This window comes from Saccopteryx bilineata, chromosome 2 (genome assembly GCF_036850765.1).
Source record: "Saccopteryx bilineata isolate mSacBil1 chromosome 2, mSacBil1_pri_phased_curated, whole genome shotgun sequence".
NCBI classification, from domain to species: Eukaryota; Metazoa; Chordata; class Mammalia; order Chiroptera; family Emballonuridae; genus Saccopteryx; species Saccopteryx bilineata.
In genome coordinates this window covers 276,153,695-276,176,074 of record NC_089491.1, presented here as the reverse complement: position 1 = coordinate 276,176,074, position 22,380 = coordinate 276,153,695, and the positions used below count along the sequence as shown (strand labels likewise).

General features: G+C 54.2%; 1 protein-coding gene across 3 annotated transcripts in view; it reads right to left on the bottom strand.

Annotated features, from left to right (window-relative positions):
• SFSWAP (splicing factor SWAP) overlaps positions 1-22,380 on the bottom strand; it is a 55,355-nt gene that overhangs the window by 5,795 nt on the left and 27,180 nt on the right. For all 3 annotated transcript variants that reach the window (XM_066260856.1, XM_066260857.1, XM_066260858.1), the window contains 8 exons: positions 16,653-16,893; positions 15,679-15,810; positions 15,037-15,130; positions 13,538-13,709; positions 9,824-10,054; positions 8,270-8,460; positions 4,549-4,814; positions 2,694-2,819 (listed from right to left, as the gene is read on the bottom strand). In XM_066260856.1, coding sequence (XP_066116953.1) covers positions 2,694-2,819; positions 4,549-4,814; positions 8,270-8,460; positions 9,824-10,054; positions 13,538-13,709; positions 15,037-15,130; positions 15,679-15,810; positions 16,653-16,893 — 1,453 coding nt within the window. The remainder of the gene's footprint in view (positions 1-2,693; positions 2,820-4,548; positions 4,815-8,269; positions 8,461-9,823; positions 10,055-13,537; positions 13,710-15,036; positions 15,131-15,678; positions 15,811-16,652; positions 16,894-22,380) is intronic.

Below are 22,380 nucleotides of genomic sequence, written 5' to 3'. Positions count from 1 at the left end.
CAGGCTGTGCTGAGTGCAGTCTGAATCCTCTGCCCTTCAGCGAGAGTTCCTAGTCCCCCTCACGTAGCTGCGTGCATGGGAGGTGCAGTGCGTCCATTTTCTTGCTCTCCACTTGCTCTCTCCCCTCCTCCTCCTGTTGAACAAAGGATTTCCAGGGTTCCCGTCTGTCCTCTGTTGGCTTTTTAGCTCCTTTCCTCTTGTGGTTGCTCTGGGGAATCACGACACATCCTTCAGTGCTCAAAGTCTGCTAGACATGGACAAAGCTCGGGTGTGGTGCGGGTGCCGCCGAGCCCAGTGCAGTGCGAGTAGTGGCGGCTGACCACTCCCAGTCCCACTGGATGAAGCCACCAGGCCCCATGAGTGTGCATCGCACAATGTGCCCAGTCTCACAAACTTTTTTAAAAAAAAAACTGATCTTAGCGAGAGAGGAAGGGGATGACAAAGAGAGATAGAAATGTAGATCTGTTCCCGCATGTGCCCTGACTGAGGATCAAACCAGCAACCTCTGCACTTCGGGACGATGCTCCAATCAAGCTATTCAGCCAGGGCTCACAAATTTTATTTCAGATGCAGTCAGTATCCCCAGATCATGCTTTCCAAGAATGAAGACCCAGTGACCTTGAACTGGGACAGGGGAGCACCCGCAGAGCCTGGAACCTCCTGCTGTGTCCAAAACAACTGAGTGCTCCAAGAAACAAGGTGGCAGACCTAAGACGACATCACCACCAAACACAGGCGCAGGGGCGGTAGGTCACTGCACAAGTGGAAGAACGAGCCCTGGGCCACAGTGATGCTGGAAAAAGCAGGGTCTGCTTTAGAAAAGGGCTGATGCAATGAGAGCCACGGTCTTGCCATCCCTAGGGAAGGAACAGATGCTGTATCCCCATGCTCGAGTCCACAGGACAGCCCCGTGACTCCCTGTTCCGAGGAAAAGGTACTGTGACCTGCGGGTGCAGCTTAGCCAAGCCTGCCCAGCACAGTGGAGACGGGCAAACGAACATGATGTCTCCTGTGACACAGTGGGAACTGACACGGCACCAACACTGTTTTTGCCATGAGGAAGCAAATCTGTACCGTCTGACCTCCTGGAATGCACTGGCCCAGCCCCGTCAGGGTCATGAGCACACAGAGGATGCAGGTGAACAGGGAGAAAGCAAATGTGGTGAAACACCAACACCGCTGAACTGAGCTGGAGGCTACGCATCTGGGTGGCCCTGGCCCTGGTGGGTCTGCATGATCCCGATGTGAGCAGTGAGTGAGTCAGTCCCCTGCCTCCACCCTGAGCAGAGACCCACACCTACTGAAGGACGGGATGGGACAGTGTGAGACGTGGGATTAACAGAACTGACAGCTAGCAGACGTGCCTGGCTCCAGACAACTCCAGCGTGTAATGAAGAGCACTGGTTGACTGGCCATGCACACAATCCCTGCACCCGCAGCCTGCAGCCCCCCAGCCCCGACTTCCTGTGATCAGTCTTCTCCCACAACACCTCTTGAGAGAAAATAACTCTCCTGTTAGGAGAGACCTTGTGCTGCAAGGATTAATTTTAGACCATGCCCTTTACACAGATCAAAGGGGCTGGTCAACGGCAAATGTTAAAAAAATGACTCACTTTAGGAGTAAATTTAAAATAGCTTAAAAGAGGTCTTATTTTATCAATTAACAGAACCATTATGTAACCAGCCAGGTCTCAGGAACGTTCTCCATGAGGAAGGCTCTCAGAACTCTGGTAAGGGTCAGGAAGGGGCCTCTTTCAGGCTGCTCAACCCACATCTTCTGCGGACAAGCAGGACTGGGCAGTGACTAGGTTCCTTTGTTCAAGAGCAGTGACCTTTATACATGAACTGGGATCTGTCCTCTAGAAGATCGGAACCCTAAATGTCCTGACCCACACTGGTAGCACAGTGTTACAGATTAAGGACCCGAGACACAGCATACCTTGCCTTTTCTGGGAATGACCATCACTGGGACTGGGGGCTCCCTGTCCACCGGCCAAAGCCAGGGAAGTATTAATTCCTGTGTGTGAACACATAGGCAAGAACCCCCGTTTCTGGGACAGTGAAAACACACAAGCTAAGTGACATAAAGCATGCAGGGCCAGCACCCATGCTGGACACAATTCCACGGAAAATGCTGGTTGGTGGTGCGAATAGGAGCCGCATTCCCTGGTGCAGGCCTTGTAGGCCCCGGAGAGGAAAGGCCTGATGTGTCTTGTATGTCAGCAGCAGTGCTGCGCCTCCCTCGCTCTCAGCTGAGACAGGTCTCTCCTGCTGGGCAAGGATGGCCCCTTTCCCTGCACTTAGGCCCCGCGAAGACCAGCCCTATGCTGGGAGCTGGACCGTGGCCTGGTCACAGGTACCTGCTGGGAGTCACTCCCCTTTTCCTCGTCACTATCCCTGTACTTCCCTTCCCTGTCAACAGGTGAAAGCAAGTGTCCTGAGGTGCAGTGGATGTGGGGCCTGGAGCTAGGGACACGGGATCCAGCAAGGCTGCACACCAGCCCCATGGGACCAGCCCGCTGCAGGGACCCAGGTGCTGAAGAGCTCCTGTGCTCCATGTCCCACAGTGACAAAGAGACATTAGGGGCCTGGCTTTTGCCAAACCAACGACTTCCCTGGAGAGTTCCAGCTGCTGTAGAAACACAGGCGCCTCCCGCCCCCTGCAGACTTTCTGCGGAGACGCAGGTGCCTACCTGGATCGGGTTCGCTTCCTGCTGACGCCGGGACTGTTGCTCACCCGGTAGGCAGTGGGGACGCTCCTCTCTTCCCTCCGTCTCTCGGGAGAGTGAGCTCTTCTCCGAGGGGACCGGGACCGGGACCTGGGTGGGGACACAGTGTTAGAGTCTTCTGCTGTGGCGGCGACAGGCCTCAGCCCGTGTGCGAGGTCACGGCCCTCCTGGAGGTCCACCCACCACACTGAGTGCAGCTCAGGGCACAGACACGGGACTCTGACCCACGCACAGCTCACTCTGCGGCCGGAGCGTGTCCCAGCGGTCACTACCAACTCAGGCCGGCGCCCCCCACCCCCGCCTCTGCCCCTTGTCTCCCTGGAGGCCCCTCTGTTCACGGCTGCTGCCAGTCACGCAGGGCAGGAGGGAGGCCCAGAAAGGCGCAGCAGCGGAAAGACGCTGGGAGGTAACAACAGCGAAGAGCACCTGGGCATCTGTCCTGTGCACACGAGCTCACAGCCTCTGAGCTCCAGTAGCCAGCACCAGGCTGCACGCCACAGCACAGAGCCCAGCCGCCCATCCGGCTCAGATATGCCATCCCTGTGATGACTTAGGCTAAATAATTTAAGCGGATGACAGTTCTTGGATGCAAAGCCCTCCGTTAATGTTTTATTTTTCCTTTCACGTGGCTGAAAAGACTCTCCTGCCCCTGCAGTGGCACAACCCACCCAAGGATCGCTGGCACCCAGAGCTGCCCCCTGACCCTCTCCATGGGGTCAGGGTCCTTTAACGGCGGGTTCGGAATTGTTTTTGTTCATTCCAGATTGCTGTTTTGGAAAGACCTGCAATGAGCAGAAATCTGGAGAAAAACCCAGCTTCTTTTTGTTCTGTTTCTATGACAACCCACTCAAAAACAATAAGGGCAGTTTGATGTTGCCATTAAAAAAAAAATCGAGACTGAATCACTTTAATTACAGCAAAGCCCCGAGAACAACACATTGTTGTTGTCAAAGACCAGCCTGTCCGCACATTCCTGCAGACCTTTCCTAAGATTCACGTAGCAGATGACAAAGGGGAAGTCACTCAGACACCTTCACGTTTCACCAGGTATTTCCTCAAAAGAACCCCTGGAGTCAAACTGGCTCTGAGGCTGTGGGAGTGGGTGACAGGGCGCTGTGCTCCATGCCTGGGGCCTGTGATCTGTGACACCGGGCACCCACTGCACACCCACAGTAATGTGGGCCGGGCCAGGAGTGACTGGACCCCGAGAGAAGCCCTGCTTGGCCAGAGCCCCAGCGCCCGTGGATGCCTCCACAGAGAAGCCTACAACTAAACCCAGTCATCAGGAAGTAGCTTCACTTCTAATACCTGCAAACTCCTAACTGGTGGGTGACACAATGCCATCAGCAGTGGCGAGGATGAAATTAGATTTCTTTAAAGAGAAGTGGCTATTACCAGATTTTAAGTGGCCTGGGAAAGAGCCCATGTCGGAACCAGGGCAGGAAGCTATGTTGGGCCACACTCTGCTTTTACTTTAATTAAAGGGACTCTAACCCTCCTGTCCTGTTGCCAGGCTCCTGACACTGCACCCATACCAGTGTACACACAGGAACCCCATTTAATGAGCAGATCACCTGCAGTGTGACCCAGCTAAATAAACGTTTTCAAGCAGAATGTAATTCAGACGTCGTTCCTAAATTAGCAAACTGGTCTGCTTTCAAACGAAGGCACAATGAGACACTCTCTCTGAAGGACAGTCATATTTATAAACAGCCTAACCCGCTCCCTCCATTCTCATTACGTGACACTGGCAGGTTTCCTCATGACAGCGAGTGACCAGCCCAGGGGCCCGGCACTGACCAGCTCCAACAACACCCACCTGGAGCGCCGCGCGGTCCGGTAGGCACTGGGGAGACAATGCTTTGCCTTCGAGTGGGACCGGGACCGGGACTTGGAGGACGAGTGATACTTGGGGGAGCGCGACCTTGTTCGGGACCGTTTTTTGTGCTTCTTCTTCTTCTTCTCTTTCTCCTCTTCTCTGGGAGGGTCCCTGCTTTTGCTTGAGGGCCCTTCTGGAGGTCTGACATCGGCAGTCGGCAGAAGCCGGCCCCCACTCAGCAGAGGGCAGGCCGCAGGGCTGGCTTCCTGGGAACAAAGCAGATGCCCAGTGTCACAGGGGAAACGTGGCATTCAAGTGCACGTTTATGAAACCACCTGAGGCCCAGGCCTCAACACCAGTGGGGGCGCAGCCTCTTGCGGAGACGACCGCCTCTCACATGGCTCTGAAGACAGCTTGCGGCCTCCCAGGAAGACGGCTCCCTATGTCCCTAGGGAGTGCCAGGCTTGATGAACGGACACTGTTAGGAAAACAGTCACACTCACTCTTTCACAGATTATTGTGACTTTCCACTGAAACATTCCTCATGCCTCCAGCGTTCAGTTTTTATGAATGGTTGTACCACTCTGAAAATAATTTTTAAAAAAGCCTAAATTAAACAGGCTCCTCTTTGACTTTTAACAAACCCTGCCACAGGAAAGAACCCTTTTTTCATGAGATGGCGGATCCAACAAAACCTCTCGTGCTGATTTCAGTGTGCTGTGGGCACCGTGCTGCGTGCCAGATCAGTAAGGCTGAGGGGCACACACTCAGCCTCTGTTCCCATCTCGGGTTAATGTGCCGGCCAGGAGGTGGTGCCCCTTTGTGAGGCTGTCTCCCAGCAGAACCATCAGATCCTTGATGGGACACAGGCCCAGGCTGGTCTCCAGGCCAGCCTGCGCACTTCCTAACGCAGCCCCTCAAGGTCAAAGCTTGGGCAGTGTGGGTGCTCACTGTTTCCCTGTCAATGCCCACAGCAGGGCCAGTACAGCCCGGCAAGCTGCGACCTCAGCAGTGGGTGCCCCCAAAGCAACCCCAGGTCCAGGCACTTATCACGTCAGGGTGTAAGACGCACTCTGAGGGGCCACACACATCGCCCTAGAATGAACGGTCACCGAAAGGGTCCTGGTTCAGTGCGTCCACACAGTGACACAGTGTTCACTCACAACGAGCATCTGTGCACGTCAGACTATAAGATAAAAAATGAGTTTACAATCCAAACAAAACCAAACCCCACAAAAACAACCGTCACCACTCTGTACTGGCTGCAGGGACACCCCCTCAGCCAGAGTCCTGCCCAGAGCAGGAGCCGGCACAGCCCTCAGGGCACACTGTGGTGCCCGATAGCGCTGGACCGTGGGCTGTGGGAGCGCCAGGCTCCGGTGGGACCTGCGATCACACACAAGGGAATGGGACAGGCCATGAGGGCCTACACTGAGATGCTCGACGACAGGAGCACACCACCGGCCGCTCCATGCACACTGACGTGCTCCTGCGACCACAGCTAGAGACAGGACGGGGCTGTTAAGAGCCCCAAGGAGTGGCTGAGTGCAGGACAGGGCCTAGGACGGGGCCTGACCCGGGGCACACAGCAGGTTGTGTGACACATGCAGTGCATGCCTGCTCCTTCTGCACCCGGCAGCCCCCGACCTGTGCCAACACTGAAGGCCCCTTCTGCTTCTCAATCCACCAATGCCCAATGCAGCTCTGGATGGACCTGAACTCCACCTCCTGGCCCTGAGGGCGGGGGGAGGTTCTCACGTGCCAACTGGCACACAGGCCATGGCCTTATCCTAGCTCATCACCTTCCCACTCTCTCATCCAGGTCAGGCTCTCCCAAACCCTGTCTCCCCTCTGAGAACCCTGCGCCCCTCCCCACTCCTGGGGCTTTGTCTCCCAACCAGGTGGCCCCTCTATAGATGACTCTACACAAGGGGGAGTGCAGGCCATGCTCCGCCTCTGTCCACAGAGGCCTCCTTCCCCACCACAGGACTCAGCTGCCCTGCGCCCATGGCCATCCCAGAGGAAACGCTCGAGTGCAACATCAACAGTCTTCCAATCATCATACCCCAGAGTGCCTCGGAGCCTAGTATAACAGGCTCCAAGAACAGAGGCTGGTTTTGTTTCCATCTCCTTTTCAAACTCTGGTTGGACCTGTAAACTTGGCAGGATCATTAACTTAACAAAATTATTGTCATCTAAAAAAGGTCCTGAAGCCTATTGTTGCGACGATGATTGCACAGTAACTCAAAAGGGTGTGATGCATGACTCCTGACTTCTCTTCATTTTTTGTAAGAGCACATGCACATGCACCAAAAATGGGTCAGCTCCTAGGGAGCCCCCCGCCCCCCCGGTTTCCGTCGCGCCAGGGGCGGAAATTGCACACCTGCGTGCTGCGGACGAGTGCGGCTCCAGGAACACGGCAGAGTCAGGGCACCATCTCCAGAAGCCGCTTCAGGCTGAAAATATTTTCAAGTGCGAACCTTGTTTATGACAATTGCCAATTTAATTCCAGTATTTTTGTTTCAAAGCAATTAAAAGCATTTGTCACTGTCTGTTAGCACCACCACGTTTCTGTGGAAATTGTACAGAAGCGACAATCTCTACCACTAGACACCCAGCAGGATCGACCTGTGATTTAACACGATGCAGCAACACTCATGTCTGTGTCTCACAGGTTTGGAACACATGCTTCAAAACAAGGAAGGTGGCGATGCCACATGGAGGTAACAGAACATCTGTGCTCACAAGGTGATTCCAGGGGCCGTGGCAGGTGACATGGCAGACGGAAACGTAGGATTAACAATGAATGATTCTGGTGAAACACAGAATCATGAAAACACAATTACACCAGAAAACATGGACGCAGCCGTGCGAGATAGGCAGTGTCTCTGCGCATATGTCTCCTATAAAAGCTCTTCATTCACTGCACGAGTGACAATGAACAACAGGAAGTAAAACAGCCCATGTGCGTGGACCCCATGTGCGCAGGCCCGGTTGCGGCTATGACGTGGCTCCTATTCTGCCCTCCCCTCTGACCCCGAGAGCCACCCCCACCCCTGCCACTGCGGTGGTGCCCGTGACCCCCTGGCTGCCGCACATCTGACTGCCCTGTCGGTGAGTCCCTCCAGAGCCAAGGACCCTGCAGGGCCTCTCTGTGCATCCCTCTGCACTGGGCAGGCTGTCGCACCCGGCCCTCAGACGGGGTCCTCACACAGCGACACTCGCGAATTCCCACTGCAGCCACAACCTCCGAGACTCTCAGGCTGAGAGCTGAGGCGAGAAAGCCAACAGACCTCCAGCAGATGCCGCTCTGCCCAGAGACACAAACAGCCCAGGACCCGGCTCTCAGAAACATCAACGCACTTCAAGTGGAGGAGTGCAGGCCCGCCCCACGGGGGAAGGAGGCCATGCAGAGGTGGGGGCTCTGCACAGTGGCGGTTCTGACCCCACAGGGAGCCAAGGGACAAACCTCTCCTGAGAGCGCTGGGGTCAGGCAGCAGCTGCAAGGGAGCCTTGGAGCAGGAACCCCCGCTGGGCCTGGAGCCTGTGTCTCAGAGCACCTGGCTGTGTGCAGTGACCCTTCCTGACCCCTGCACAGAGACGTGACAGCAGCTACTCCATATGCAGCCCCCCCCATCCTGTCCCCGGAGGCTGCAGGAGCCACAGCTGGGCTCCCATGCCCATGTATCCCCACAGTACAGCGCAGACCTGCCCGGCTCACCTCTATGCTGAAAGGACTCTCCTCGACCTTTCCGAGCTCCACTTCTGACACAGGGTTTTTCAGGGTCTGCAAAAACAGAGCGGCCTTCCTCTTCCGCTCTGCCTGAAGCTGCTTCTCCTTAGACTCCTTGGATGCCTGGGCCAGCTTCTCCCTGGCGGCCGCCGCTAGTCGGTCCTCCAGCTTTTGCTTTGCTTTAAGGAATAAACAAAGAAAAAGCAACGTTGGCCCTGGCTGGTTGGCTCAGCGGTAGAGCGTCGGCCTGGCATGCGGGGGACCCGGGTTTGATTCCCAGCCAGGGCACATACGAGAAGCGCCCATTTGCTTCTCCACCCCCACCCCCCTCCTTCCTCTCTGTCTCTCTCTTCCCCTCCCGCAGCCAAGGCTCCATTGGAGCAAAGATGGCCCGGGCGCTGCGGATGGCTCCTTGGCCTCTGCCCCAGGCACTAGAGTGGCTCTGGTCTCGGCAGAGCGACGCCCCCTGGTGGGCAGAGAGTCACCCCTGGTGGGTGTGCCGGGTGGATCCCGGTCGGGTGCATGCGGGAGTCTGTCTGACTGTCTCTCCCCGTTTCCAGCTTCAGAAAAGAAAAAAAAGAAAAAAAAAAGAAAAAGCAACATTTAGAGCGAGCAGTACTTTATAAAGACCTTACTGTCTTCACTTTCACAGGGAGAACAAGGGTTATGAACTGTGTTAAAAGATGAACGAGATACACATTCAGGATAGGTCAACAGACCGGATGAAGAGAATATCGAGACAATTAGTATATAATGTTTATTATGCATTTTTATACTTCATTTTCAAAATCAAGGTCAGACGGTGGGTGGGATTCCACGCCGTGACCACAGGGACAGTGGGACCCTGGGGACAGCTCTCAGCACAGGTGTGCGGGCACACTAGCAGGTGATGGGCACTCTAGACACTGTTCAGCTCACACACAGTGGTGACTGGCGGGGTGACAGGCGTCACGAGCAATTCAGCATGAGGTCTGGACAGGAAGGCACCTGTGTTACACAACAGTCTCTCATTGTCCCATGTGGTTGTCTGTGCACACAGGGCACTGACACCACTCGGCTACAGCAGACGAACAATGGAGGGCGGTTGTCAGTGATTTTGGAGCAGAATATAATGATTGTTCGGGAGGGGGAGGGGCTGCTGGCCACATGGTGACCCATAAGGACACGGCCTGGAGACCAGCCTGGGCCTGCGTCCCGTCAAGGGTCTGATGGTTCTGCTGGGAGACAGCCTCACAAAGGGGCACCACCTCCTGGCCGGCACATTAACCCGAGACGGGAACAGAGGCCGAGTGTGTGCCCCAAGGCTGCCATCCAAGTGCAAAGGGCCCTCCATTAAAGCACTCTGGCCAGCTGGGCGGCTCCGGCTCGCTCTGGGAACACAGCTGCCCCCAGGACTCTGGTGCGGGCGGAGAGCGGTCCTCACTCACAGCAGCCGCATGCCCACCTCCCACAGCTCTGGTTTCCAGAGGCTGCAGGCGCAGCCCCGTCTCCTCTTGGTGTTGCCACCTCCGCAGGCCAACACCAACGAAACACAGGACAAACCTTGCTTGGCTTCTAGCTCCTCCTGGGTGAGTTGCGGCCGCTTCTCCTCCATGACCACGCAGGGCGGGGCCACCGCCGGGTCCATGGGCACCGCAGCGCTGGTGCTCTCCTGAGCTTCTTTGCTCTCCTCGTCGTCATCACTGTCGTCATCCAGCTTAACTCGGTTCTTCTCCAGGGGAAGCAGGTCGTTTTCTTTGGCCTTGATGGCAAAACTTATTGGAGCAAATGAAGCTATTGGGAAAAGATGAAATGATGACAGTTTTAGGAAATGAAGCCTAGACAGAAAATCATCCCGCCCACCGTCCACATGAATCCGAGTGCAGGTCGAGCCAGCAGTCACCCTGGGCATGGTAGAGCGTTGTCTACGTGGGCACACGATGGCATGTCACTGCAGAGAGGTGTTTCTAAACAGCCCAGGGAAGCTGCATGCCCCATGAAGCCCAGTCACAGGATGTGCCCTGTCGTCCCTCCCCTCCCCTCCAGGAACACCTGCCACCCTCAGCGCTGGGTCCTGCCACATAACCCCTGCACCTGCAGGAAAAGGCCAGCCCAGGACAGCAGACACTTAGGGGTCAGTTTCCCTCCCCTAGAATACCTGGAAATTGTAATTCAAGAGAAACACAAAGGCCCAGAAGGAAACAACCTCCTTCCCCATCTCCCTTGCTCACACTCAGAGTCCTGGTCTCCTTCAGGCCCTGGGGCAACAAGAGGCTCTTAACACCACCTATTGATAAAATGCTTTGTTGTTAAAAAACCTGGAATGATTACTGATGGAAGACATTCAAGTAAATCACAATGAAGGGAGATTAAGTTCAAACCAGCAGACTCAAGGAGGCAGGTCCCAGAGGGGCTGTGACCCTCAGTGACCCCATTTGACCCCAGGCTCTCCCAAGCCCATCAGTAATACCCTGGAACCACAGCACACCCCCAAGGATGTCCTATGGGGAGAGCACCACCTGTCAGTCACCTGTGGGGACCGCCCACTGCAGGTCCCCGCTCCTCACCACTCCTCAAAACAAAGGTACCACGGCTTCCAGAATATGCCTCGTTAAGAGTCCCTATTAAGTGTCTCACTGTGGCCAAGCAGACAACTGTATCCTTTGGAGACAGGCAAGTACATTTACATTTACGGGTAACGAGCTGCAGTGTGGGGGACTCGTACCAGATGCTGGGGGGGGGGGGCTGGACAAAGCCAACAAAATGAGGTCGGCTGGGCTGGCTGCAGAGCACACCTGGGGGTGGTGGTGGCCACTGCTCCACGTTGTGTCTGGGCTGGCTTGAGAATTTTCCATAAGAAACAGAACTAAACTGATTTGCTGCCTATTGTAACAGGGTCTCTTATGCACAGAAGAGCAAGGAAGCTCTAAACGGAGGGAACAGTTCCCGGAGACCGCCCACGTTACCTTGGGGCTAATGTGTTACAAAATAAATAATTTTTAGACAATTCTTCCAAAACTGTTTCTTCCTCCAAATCAGAACAGGAAGCAAGCCATAAACAGAACATTCCATGGAAGCTTCTGGAACACCGTCCGTCTCCAGCACACACTCAGTGTAGCACCGTGGAGCTGCCATGCACGCCCGCCCAACACAGGAACATACAATACTTGCAGTGCCAGCCACTCACAGCAGCACTGAGCGACACTCGTGCCCTGTGCCCGCCTCACCTCACCCACAAGGTGCCATCAGGGCCCACACACAGGCCGGGTACGGGCGACAAAGGCCAGGGGACGCCCAGCAATAGAGCCAAAGCTGGGGACGAGGCAACGGCTCCCTTGTGGAATGGAGCATCACAACTCTGCTGCCACCCAAAATGTTCTCTGCCAAGTCCGGGGCCACACAAAAAGCACTTCCTGCAGCCTCCAGTGTGGCTCCCGGGCGAGGCCACCGGCATCGTTTGGCTGAGGGACGCCTGCCCAGAGCAGCAGCCAGCAGGACACACTCGGAGCGAGTCAACCGTCCCAGCCCCCACCTTCCACTCCCACAGGCTTCCACTTGGAGAGCAGCACATTCTCTTACTGTGAGTCCTCTGTGGGAATGTTTGCAAACACAGGCGAACAAACTGGGATATCTCCTGACTGGGATGGTGGATGCTTGCAGCAGGTGCACACACGGAAACAGGGCCGTGGTTGGGGCCGGGGCCTGTGGCTTTCACGCATAAGCACCCCCTTCCCATCTGTGTACACACATTTTCGTCAACAGAGATCATTTTGAAAACGGCAGTAACGTTTCTTAGCACAGACAACGCATCTCACGACCTCCCTCGACTGCCCCTAATGTCTTCATGTTGAACACTAACAAGCCCTGTGATGGGCGCCTGGTCCACATACCCTGTTGAACCAGGCGTTCCCAGGAGCAGAAGGGTGCTCACGTTTAGAACCTGGTTCATGTCACTGGGTTTTTGACATCTTCCTTGCACTTGGTCAGTTTTTGGTAAACATCCTCACTGTGCTCACACGGCCTGACTAGAAGTTGCTGAGTGCGGGCTGGGCAGTGCCAGCTCTGCTCCAGCCTCACAGCACCCGGCACATAACGCTACGACCTCAGCCTGACAGGCCGGCCACAGAGGACAAGCTACCATGTCCTGACTGACTCCGCCCTCGTCCCCAAGGGGCTGAGAACTGCCGCACCTCATCTGAGCCTCATGGCTCCCGTTACATTAACACACCCTACTTCTGAGCAGCCTCTCCAGGGTCGGCAACGGGCTGCACCAGCTTGACCTTATCTTTGGTTTGGTGCAAATACAAATTAGACGTAAACCCTGTCACTCAGCAACGGTCAGAGGAGCCCACACTGTGTGGCTCCGCCACATGTCTCCCTGTGGTGCAGGGACTGTCTCCTCACCCGCAGGAAACCTGGGCTTCTCCAAAACTGAGCTGGGTGGTCTGTTTCGGGAGTCTTAGGCTCAGACAGAGGGACAAGAGCAAGAAGTGTTTGCTCTGTTATGGGACAACCCAACCCGCCCCCCCCCAAACACAGCGTGGGGCTGCTGCCCTGGCCTTCTACCCGCCCCTCTCCCCATGCACTCATTGCCACTGAGCCCCAAGTGCCCCCTCTCCCTCTGGACTGAATCCAGTGGGCCGATCTATGCTGAAGGACATGGGCAGCACAGTTCTTGCTGGCCCTGTGTCTCCACTGACCACACGTGCAGTCGGCTGGTTCCTGGCTCTGCCTGACCTCCTCCCTCCACTTCTCATAGCTCTACTCTGGGCCCTTGTGCCACCGGAACCTCCAACACAGCCCTTCTGCCTCATCTCTGCATGTGGCAGTCCTCTCCTCTAGCACCTGCACTCCTGCCGCTCAAGTTCTGGGCCTGAGGTGGCAGGCAGAGCCCCCAGGAGCTGTCCAAGGCCACCTTCCCAGGTGGTGCCCACTGTACCACCTGGCACGCTCAGTCCTGAAGCCTATGCCTGGGTTATGCCTGTTGCTGGGACCCGTGTTTGCTTCCTTCACCCGCTGGGTGGAAGGCACTGCTGCAGCTCACTGTATCTCCGCCCCCTTCCTGTTCTTTATGACACCAGGTGTTGTCACGAAGCAAGTGGGGTTTGCCTGTGACAAGCGTCCCTCAGATGACCCGCGTCCATGCTAGCAGAGCCCCCCACAAACACACAGCAGGGTGTCTGTGGCACTGGGGTACAGTCGGGCCCTCAGCTCAGGGAGCCCCAAGCCCCCCTTGCTAATGTAAAGGGACCCTTGGAAGTCCCGACGGCAGCATACCTTTCACGAGCTTCCCGTCCGGGGCAGCCTTACTGGATGCCGACTCCTTCTTTCCCGCCGAGCTGCCTCTGGCCCCTGCGTCGGCCGGGTCCTCAGCCACACTGTCATCCCCTGGGTCACTTGGCTTCTCAGAAGCAGACTCGGCAGGAGTCTCTTTGGGTGCTGACGCGGCCTGTGGACATTAACATGACTGTGAGCCAGCCCTCAGGGGGGACGTGGATCTGTCAGAACCCATCGTGCAGACAGAGCTTGTGCTGGATGTTTGTGTCACTGCCTGAGCAACAGCAAAGCCTCTCTCTGACAGAGCCCTGCTGTCTGGGACATGGGGGTAGAGACAGCTCCTGAAGAATGTCATGCCCCTTAAATCTGTTGCATCTGGGAACCGGTGCTCACCACCCGTGCCAGGGGACTGACGACTGAGAACTCTTGTAGAATACCAATTGTGCCCACCGCCTAGACAAGCCAGTTCCTCTCTGCCCGAGCAACCAGAGATGAGCGTGTGGGGACACCCACCGACAAGCAAGGCCTGCATCTGGCACCTCTCCCTGATGGGCTGATGGACGCCAGGAAGTCCATGACTGAGCACAGCAGTGCAGAGGCGGCAGGAAGGGTGAGAGGATAGTTGAAGGGAGGCTTCCTAAAGGTGTGCGCACAGGAACCATGTGGGGGACACTGTGGGAGCCGCTGGCAGGCAGTGCCTGGGGTACAGGCACCCACCAGGGATAGCACTGGGCAGTCCCATGCCAGCTATGGGCGTGCAAGCTTACACCTGACACAAGTTTTTGTTAATACAACAGCATAACGCACGCTTCCAGCAAGAGTGCTTAAAACACAGCCAAATGTAACATCAAATGTTTGAATTTTTTTTTTAGAATGTGCAGGACAGATGATTGACCATAAATGGACTGTGAATGTGGGTGAAAGTTCCAACTCTTCTTATTTATTTATTTATTTATTTATTTATTTATTTTTTCTGTATTTTTCTGAAGCCGGAAACAGGGAGAGACAGTCAGACAGACTCCCGCATGCGCCCCACCAGGATCCACCCGGCGCGCCCACTAGGGGGCGATGCTCTGCCCCTCCGGGGCGTCGCTCTGTTGCGACCAGAGCCACTCTAGCACCTGGGGCAGAGGCCGAGGAGCCATCCCCAGCGCCCGGGCCATCTTTGCTCCAGTGGAGCCTTGGCTGCGGGAGGGGAAGAGAGAGGCAGAGAGGAAGGAGAGGGGGAGGGGTGGAGAAGCAGATGGGCGCTTCTCCTGTGTGCCCTGGCCGGGAATCGAACCCGGGACTTCTGCACGCCAGGCCAACGCTCTACCACTGAGCCAACCGGCCAGGGCCAGTTCCAACTCTTAAAACCAGTCTCCCTGTGCGGTGCGAGGCAGGAAATGTGCTGTCTGCACAGGCTGACCGGCAGCCCACCCGAGAGCAAGTAAGGGCCAGCCAGCGCTTCCCACATCCTGAGAACACAGCGCAGCCACCCCATGGCCTTTGACAGGTACCTGTGCGCCATCGCCCCCTTCCTTCTGCAGGAAGAACTGCTTCTTAAACTCATAGTAGGCGTTGTACTGGTGCCAGGGCTGCAGGAACTCAAATCTGCCAACAGAAGAGGGAGCAGTGGGTCATACACAAACATACAGGCAGCACCACAGATAGCCCCCACCGCAGTGACTGCGCCCAGCCACCTCCACAGCCGCAGCAGCCACGCCGACGACCCACTACAAACAGGGCAGGTGCAGGCACAGGAGGGAGGGTGACTCCCTTGTTCCGCCACACACATTACCTATAAACCAGCCCTGCGCTCTGTTTTGTGACCCAAGGCACAAAACACTATTTGACTAAAAAACAAACAAAACGTGTGTCTAAATTTCCGTAGCAGATTCCTGAAGAGCCTGGATTCCTGACTTTTACTTGAGGTAGCTTCAACATTTTTACTTATAAAAACAAAACAAATTAAACAAATAAACCTGGTAACAAAACACCATCCCAACTCTAATTTAACAACACAATCACAAGACATATTTATCTAAACACATAAGGACTGAACACATTAAAAAGCAATTATGCAGCTAGATTTCCTAAATAAGAAGCTAAAGTAACCCCTAAATACCATCCCTGGAACCCATGTAGAATCCCTCACTCACCTCTGATCATTCTTGGCACGGACGCTGGTCTCAAACTTGAGGCCATTCCTGGCCACGTACTCGGCCAACTTGTCGATCACAGGCTGGATGTCAGGGGGCGGGGGGATGATCGCAGCCACAGGAGCAAGACCACTGCGGGGAGAGTGGTCAGGCTCAGTGACACCCCCTCACATAAGCACCATGCCACCAACTACGCAGGGAGCTGTGTGCCTGCGACGGCCTGGCACCCTGACAGACTAGCCACTTACAACAGGAGGAGACAGCAGGGCCATGGTGAGAACAGTGAGTTGGAAAAACAGGCTCAGTTTTCTCCTAATATTCCCCCCTCCAGGAGGAGCTAACTCTTAAAGCAAAAGAATAGATCAGGCGTTGATCTCTGTTCTATTTTAAGTAATGAAAGTAGGCTGGCACGACCCATACTCCCTCCTTCATGTCCGACTTTCCTAGAGGGACTGGACAGTGGTCATCTGTGCAGGAACGTCCAAGTGTTGGTTCCACTTTCCAGAGATCCCCTTTTTCACCTGAACCAGCCAGTGTCTCAGAGCGCTGGTAAGTGCTGGCTCCACCCAGACAGGACACCACGAGACCCAGACAGGCGTGGGGTCCAGCCGTGGCTCTCCCACACTGCTCAGTGAGCCTTGTGACCAGACCCCACCAGTCACTAGCCATGAGACTCGCTCCCACTGACTATACGAAGCTGTGGCTTCACGTGGAGACCCACCTGCAGTGATGCACACGGTGAGGGCAGGTCTAGTATGAGCACGGTGGAATGCGCCCCAAGAGTTTACTTTCTAAGGGCTCATACCTCACCACTAAGCTTGTTGTGACAATTCTGCTGCCCCATCACTCCTGTAACTTGGGGGTTTGAACAACAATATTCCGATGACAGAGATCCTCTATGCCCCAGGTTACAAAGGTCCCCCACCCAAGAGCACAGATGCCCCAGGGGACCTGCAGGAGTGGGGTGGGGGTACCTTGTGGTGATGGTGGTGGAGGTTGCCACACTACTTGTCTCTGCGGTGGTTGGCGGCGGTGGGGGTGTGGTCCCGGGAGGTGGTGGGGCAGTAGCCGTCACTCCACTGGTGCTGGACACGGCCACTGTGGCCGGTAGGGTGCTGTAGTAGGTGGCCACATCGACCCCCGGGGGGGGTGGCGCCAGGCAGTAGGTGCCATCCGGGAGCATATAGTAGCTGTAGTACATGGCGGCCACCGTTGCTGTGGAAACATGGCAGGATGAGAGCTGAAACCTGCAGGCTGGCTGCTGAGGGGTCACAACACAGCATGTGAGAACACCTTCCAATGCAATGACACTTTCCAACCACACTGCTTCTACATTTTTCTGGGACCAGGCAGGCTGCCCCGTAACACATGTGTAGGACCAGTCACAATCTCCCCACGCAGAATGTGCAGATGACCCTCTCAAGCAGCAAAGCTACCCTTCCTGTGTGGCCTGCCTCGATGTGACTCATCCCCTCCTCTTGGCCTCTTACTTTCTCAAGGACGCCCTCCCGTGGGAGCCACTGTGTGTGTCTGCATGCCTGGTGCTCTCTACAGCCCCGCCCTGCCCCCCCACATGCTGGGCTCGGCAGGAAGTCACTGGGGGGAGCTCTGCTAGTACAAACAGTGATGTCCAACAGCATCCCGCACATTGTGGGTATACACATGAATATCTGTAGGCAGCAGCCCATTGTTTTAACCATTAAAAGCCCTATAAGTTCATTCCCTTTTTTAGGGGGGAGAGGAATATTCAAAAACAGTAAAATCACAAAATAATAAATGATCTGATTAAGAATTTAAATTTCTAATCCCGTTACAGATAAGCAGCTGGTTCTGACTACACAGAGACTTAGCTTCTTCAGGAAGGGAAAGATGGGGAAAAGAGTTTTCTAATGAAGTTTTATTTTGATTTTCAATTAATTCACTTTAAAACCCAAATATTTGCACTGACTGCGTCTTCCCCATAACATGTGCCCCCTAGAGAGACACCCGTGGTCTGGCCACCTCAAATTTCCAGCACAGGGGACCGGACCTCCTGCCTCAGGTCAGAAGGACCACAGGATCTATGCAGGGTCCCCCACATTCGGGGACCTAGTGTGCATTAATTATACACTTGCAGGCTTCCAACACCACTGGTCCACACGAACAGTGGTCTGCTTCAAACCACGACACAGTGGCCCCAGTACCCTCCCATATCATCTTCAACACAGAATATTCAAGGAACACATCTGGGGGCAGACGAGACCATTCAACGTGGGCAGGGGGCCAATGGCAGGAAAGGCACGTTTCTCAGTGACCCCAGCACTCGGCACGCAGTATGCGTCAGAAGAAGAGACAGAGCCGATGGGTCTAACACAAGCTTTTTCTAACCAACGAGGCATCTGAATATAAACACCCTCTTCAGTAAGACACAAAAATTATCCATGAAGGAATGGAGTACCCACCACACTCCCTCCAATAATCAAACCGCTGAGGTCCTGCTCACTGCCTGGGCAGAGCCACTGCTGAGGAGACAGCGACATGGCGTCAGTGAGGTCAGAACTGTAAGCCCAACTCCCTCAGAGATCACCCTCGCCCCACATGGCCCGCATCTCTAGAAGGGAACGGCAAGATGGCTATGGCCCAGGCCAGTGCCACAGCTCAACCAAGGACAGACACGCCGTGTCCTACTGTGGACAGTCAGCCTCTTGCTGAAGAAAAGCAAAATATAGTTTATGGTAGTCTGTGGCCACAACCAACAAGACAAATGAGTTCATGAAAACAACACAGTGTATAATTTGTTATAACAGCATATGTTATGCAACTAACTACAGCTTAATGCATTCTTTTTGGGATACAAGTGAGTTGTTCTCAAAACTGAGGCTTCCCTTTGAAGGTACTCACCCACAGACAGACCATCAGTCTATGAGCCTCTCCTGAATGGCCCATCATGTTAGATTAAAATTAAAATTGTGTTACAAATGGTGGTGCTGGTGAGATGGCAGGTCTACATCTCTATATAAGATGTCAAGTGAGCTTTAACTAAAATATTTTCCTTTGTTGTTCTTAACCACCCAGGCTTGCTTTTTTTTTTTTAAATAGGGACAGAGAGAGAGAGAGAGACAGACAGACAGACAGACAGACAGGAACAGAGAGAGATGAGAAGCATCAATCATCAGTTTTTTGTTGCGACACCTTAGTTGTTCACTGATTGCTTTCTCATATGTGCCTTCAGCAGACCGAGTAACCCCTTGCTTGAGCCAGCGACCCCGGGTCCAAGCTAGTGAGCTTTTTGTTCAAACCAGATGAGCCCATGCTTAAGCTGGTGACCTCAGGGTCTCAAACCTGGGTCCTTCCGCATCCCAGTCCGACGCTCTATCCACTGCGCCACTGCCTGGTCAGGCACTTGCTTGCTTTTTAAAAAAGATTTATTTATTGGTTTTACAGAGAGAAGAGGGAAGGGGAGGGAAGGGGAGCGACAGGGTTGCTTCACTTCAGTTGTTCATCGCTTGCTTCTTGTATGTGCCTCAACCGAGCAAGCCCAGAGTTTCGAACCAGTGACCTCAGTGTTTCAGATTGATGCAGTATCCACTGGGCCACCACAGGCCAGGCATTAATTAGCCAGGCTTTCCACTGCACCACTGCTCATGTCATCTATGATGTCATGACGGTGGCAGCCGCCAACATCACAGCCCACAGACCTAGGATCTCTTTCAAGGTCTCAGAGAATTCTCTGGCTGAGGATCAGTGCTGCCTTTTCCGGGCAACGTTACCATCTCATCAGGAGGGAAATATCCACTGTACTTCATGCTCTCTTGCTTCTTCCTGTCCCTGGCAGTTCTTAGAGGCCATATCGGCCTGTTTAGATGGTCAGTTCATGGTCATCCTCAGACCCTTCCAATCACTGCTTGCTTTGGTCGATGCCATCAACAACCTTTCTTTGGAGACATGCCCGGGGAGCTTTCTTGGGAGCCAGGGCAGATGTGGTATCGACTGCAGTAAAGAACCAGGACCAATGGGTCTGCTCAAGACCTCACAGGCCCAAACACGTGACAGGTGGATGCCCATCCAGTCACTTCCTGGTGACCTCCAGACTACCCGCTGTGGTCCCCACACAAAAGGGGGTTTGTTTTGCTGTCGGCTAACAGGAACAGGGCCGGCTGACCATTCTGCAGTGACATAGGACAGCACATCTGTTAGCTGGAAACCCATCATGGGATCAGCTCCAGACAGAAACATGTTACTTGGAGATTTTAGCCCAATGTTTAAAGGGATCCCTTTCGCCCTGGCTGGACAGCGGGCTTGGAGCTGACTGGCCATGCAAACAACACGAGATCTGGGCCCCAGAGCTCACCACATGCCCCCGCCCCCGCCAGTGCACAGAGCCCTAGAGACTCCTGCTGTCCCTTCCCCGCGGGGTTTGTGCTGTTCAGAATTCACACTGATTTTCCCAGGAGGGACTTAGTTGTACAGAAATTGGCTGGTGTGATGTCACCAATAAACATCGTGAGGACCATACATGCCTGCTTCAAACAAATCCAAGGGAGAAATTTCAGCAGGTGCCAATGTTTCCTGAGAGGTTCCAGCGATCCTCAGAACTCAGTGCCCATGACAGTTCTTGAGCTGGGGCCACTCACAGACATCACATCGCTGGAATCTCAGGAGAGCACAGAGTGGGTTTCCAGAGACAGCTGCGTTCGGAAGGGAGGACAGTGTCGAGAGAAGAAGGCCACCAGGAAGGCACGTCGCAGGAGTTTTCTGGGCTGCCCATGAATTTTATGAGAGGAATTCCAGAGTTCAAAGGAAGGAAACAAAACCAACGAGATGGAAAGGACGGTGCCTGGCAGGGTCTATGGGCCCACTTCTGTGCAGCTCACATGGTGCTTACGCTTTTAAATGATTCAAGACTAAACAAAACAATAATATTTCCTGATGTAATTCAAATCTGGTGCCCATAAATGAACTTCACAACCATCCTACCAGAAGAGAGACGGCCTGACCTGAAATTGGGCGTGTGGCCCCCACAGAGAAGGCCTGCCAGCCCATGCTGTGGGGCTCACACAACACCACAGACCCACTCGGCTTCCAACTGCACTGGACAGGAGAGAGAGGCTAACCCAGTCTAGCTGCCGACACTGGAGGTGGCCAGATCCAGTTGTACTGAATGCCAAGAAACAAACTGACACAGGAAATGACAGGCACAGGACAGTCCAGGGGAGGAAGTGGGTGTCTACTTGGTGGAGCAGCCAGGCAGCCAGTGACACTCAGGGGCCCCACGGAAAATGACGGGACTCCACAGGTACACAAGGCACTCAAGGGACACTGGGGAGTAAGCCTCGAGCGAGTCACTGAACTCAAGAGCAAAGAGAGAACACCTCAGGCACCCACCATGGCCAAGGGTGGGAGGAAGCTGACCTCTTTCAAGGCAACGTTCACCGTCCTAAGCTCTGTGACCCAACGCACTGTGCTCTGCCCTGCTGCTGGAATGTCAAAAGGCAGCAGACACTTCCAACCGCAAGACGGTGGAGAAAAGCGCCCAACAACTGAATAAAGGCCACCATGCAGCAGATCCACAGTGGCAGAAGCTAGCAGCCCGGCTTCCCTGTGTTGGGCAGAACCACACCACATTCTGGCTTGCAAAGGTTGCGGAAATACACCCCACAAGCATGTTATAACCCAGACAAGTTTTTCCTTTTCACTCCAGGGTCAAAGGCAGGTATTTCCCAAGGATGGAAGAACTCATAAACCAGAACTCTTGTAAAAAGTAATTTGTTTATCGAATTTGAACCCCTCCCAGAGACACAGGGCTAAGGAGCTGTGGTGAAGAGCCAACCCACCAGATGCAGAACACAAACACCACAGGACATTACCAAAGGACTTAGGGGAGGGAGCGGGAGGTGTTTCACAAACACTTAACTTCCTCTAGCTTCATAGTTAATAACACCCAAGATAAAAAAAATATAGCTTTAAAAAACCCCTGTAATTTCAACCTCTTTAACGTCCTAATCTATAATTTTTTTATTTTTCTGAATTGAGAAGCAGGAAGGCAGAGAGACAGACTCCCACATGCGCCCGACTGGGATCCACCCAGCCTGCCCACCAGGGGGCAATGCTCTGCCCATCTAGGGTGTTGCTCCATTGCAACTGGACACATTCTAGCACCTGAGGCAGAGGCCATGGAGCTGTCCTCAGCACCCAGGCCAACTTTGCTCCAATGGAGCCTTGGCTGTAGGAGGGGAAGAGAGAGAGAAAAAGGAGAGAAGGAAGGGTGGAGAAGCAGATGGGCGCTTCTCCTGTATGCCGTGGCCTGAAATTGAACTCAGGACTTCCACACACCGGCTGATGCTCTACCACTGAACCAACTGGCCATGTTCTCCTAATCTTTAGAACTGAACTCTTGATATAGAAGAAACCATCTGTAATTACTTCAATTAGACCTTTGATTATAAGGTTATGTTGAAAATTCAAGTAAAATTAAAAAACTTATTCCCACTTTAATACAAATATTTCTATCCCTACAGTCATAACCTTGCATAAAGATTCTGAGAAGTGTGCATCTGAAATCTGTATAATTTTATTAACTAATGTGACCCCAATAAAATTTTTTTTTTTGTATTTTTCTGAAGCTGGAAACGGGGAGAGACAGTCAGACAGACTTCCGCATGCGCCCGACCAGGATCCACCCGGCACGCCCACCAGGGGGCGACACTCTGCCCACCAGGGGGC